The sequence below is a fragment of the Alternaria postmessia genome, assembly GCF_024291825.1.
Source record: "Alternaria postmessia strain BMP 2775 chromosome Unknown scaffold_211, whole genome shotgun sequence".
Taxonomy (NCBI): domain Eukaryota; kingdom Fungi; phylum Ascomycota; class Dothideomycetes; order Pleosporales; family Pleosporaceae; genus Alternaria; species Alternaria postmessia.
The window spans coordinates 1-1,965 of NW_026260284.1; the positions used below are offsets into that span (position 1 = coordinate 1).

At 48.7% G+C, this 1,965-nt stretch overlaps 1 protein-coding gene across 1 annotated transcript; it reads right to left on the reverse strand.

Annotated features, from left to right (window-relative positions):
• Positions 1-27: 27 nt before the first annotated feature.
• Positions 28-513, reverse strand: J4E82_011482 (uncharacterized protein; the record flags this gene model as incomplete). The annotated part of the gene is made up of 3 exons (XM_051737686.1): positions 28-195; positions 247-415; positions 464-513. Coding segments are annotated over 3 exons (387 nt in total), but the record flags the coding sequence as incomplete, so codon positions are not given.
• Between the last annotated feature and the right edge of the window lie 1,452 nt (positions 514-1,965).

Consider the following 1,965-nt stretch of genomic DNA (forward strand, 5'->3'; position numbering starts at 1 on the left):
TAGCAGGGTTTCGTTTGCCGTATTCACGTCTTCACATTCTTTTCGATGGAAGTCGATGTCTTCTTCAGCCTTTCTTCTAGCCTCCTCGAGCGATTTCTCAAGCTTCTCGTACGCAGCCTCTTTTTCGTGTAGCGCCAAATTACAAGCTTCTAAGTTTTGCACTTCGAGCTGGGTTTCCTTTTTCGCTTCGTTGGTCTGTTTTTGTTGTAAGCCATGACCTATATATTTCAAGAAACACAAACTCACCTGTTTTTGATAGCGCCCGATCTCTATTCCTAAATCCTGCTCTTTTGACTCTAGCGCTGCGACCAAGTTCTCTGTGCCTTGGAGCTTCTTCTCCAGAGCCTCCCTGTAGTCGTTACTCGTTTTGCTGAGTTCCGCCTCGAGCTTTCTGATCTTTTCGTCCTTCTGCAAACTGTGCACTGTTACTGGAGGCTAATACAGACAGTATCAGGTTTCATACCAATTTCTGCACATTCGCGCATCGAATTCATCTCGGGAATCACCGGCCATATGGAAGTCGAAGAATACAGGGCGAAAGAGTCAATCAAGGCAGCGGACGAACGTGTTCGATGACTGGGAACGCACAGAGGACAGCCACTTTGTTCTTTCTACTCTATCGCAGCGTGTTTTTGCAAAACCAAGCAGCTTACCTTCCATACAACGCGTCCTCGCAATACGTGAGACTGATTACCCACGGAGACTGCGGCTAGCGTACTGTCTTGCACCGTGTAAGCGTAAGATGGTCATCCTGGTTCCAGTGCGTCGAGCGCTTGTGTAAAGCTGACGTGCAATAGATGCAAACGTCAGCCTGACTCTGTCATCATCTCGCGGCATGAAGTGAGAGAGTTCAGGGTAGGATGATGAACAGCAGACATCAATCACTGGCGCAGGTCCAGTACTTCCCACAATCGACCTCGACTTGAGTCACGCACCAGCGCAATGTCAAGTAAGCCGCCCGAAGGCCATGCAAAGAATGCGGTAGATTGTGGCACCGGAGACAGCAAACAGAGTAGCGTATTGGTAGACAGTGGCGCCTCTACAAGTAGCCAACAATTAACGACAACGCTACATAGCAGCCCCATCAATGTGATGGAGCAGATCCCGACGCGATACATCCTGGCCAGGGCGATGCCGTTTTATGCACGAAGCGGGTACGACTTCTCCGGTCGACCATTGCAACACGATATATGGTGTCTAGTGAGAACAGAAGAAGGCGAATTCGGGTATGAGTTGCTTTCTGACTGTCAGAAAAAGATGAAATCAGGAAAAGTCAGATATGACGATATAGACTGGGGGAAGGGCATACACCCAAACGAAGACAAGGAGTGGGTGTATAGGTTACAATCCAGGAGGCAGTGGTCCCGGAATATCTACGACGTGAAGGCCGCAGTCCTTTTAGAGGAAAAGAATCATGTCACAGTCTTCTTGTCTGCCAAAGAGAACAAGGGCAAACTTCTCGACGAGATCAGGAAGGAGTGCAATTATGCTTCCGACGAGTTCGTACGAGTGCCTCTCAGTAGTTTCAAACCAAGTGAGAAGCGACGTATATACTTGTGCAAGAGATTACGCCCAAAAACTTCAAACCGACGAGACCCTCGACGTTCTACGCAAACTGCCTAGTACGGTGGCGCAGCATTGCGTTTTGACGTGTAGATCTTTGCGAGGACCTGCGAACGAACCATCACCCGCGTTCAACAAGTCAGAGAGCGAAGGGTTTGCATTCGAATTCTAGCGATGAGTGAACCACTGGGGCCTACTTATACAGATACCTAAGAGTACGCACAACTGGCACAGACGGAAGCATTCGTTTTCCTTATTCATGTGTAGCGCCGGAATTAGTTGAGACCACCAACGAGTACGCTTGTGCAATACAACCAAGTTATCCCCTTGTACATGTACCTCCAGTCTGCCTTCGTTTTCCGAGTGATTTGTGAGCTTGCAAAATCCTGTCGGGTATGTAGA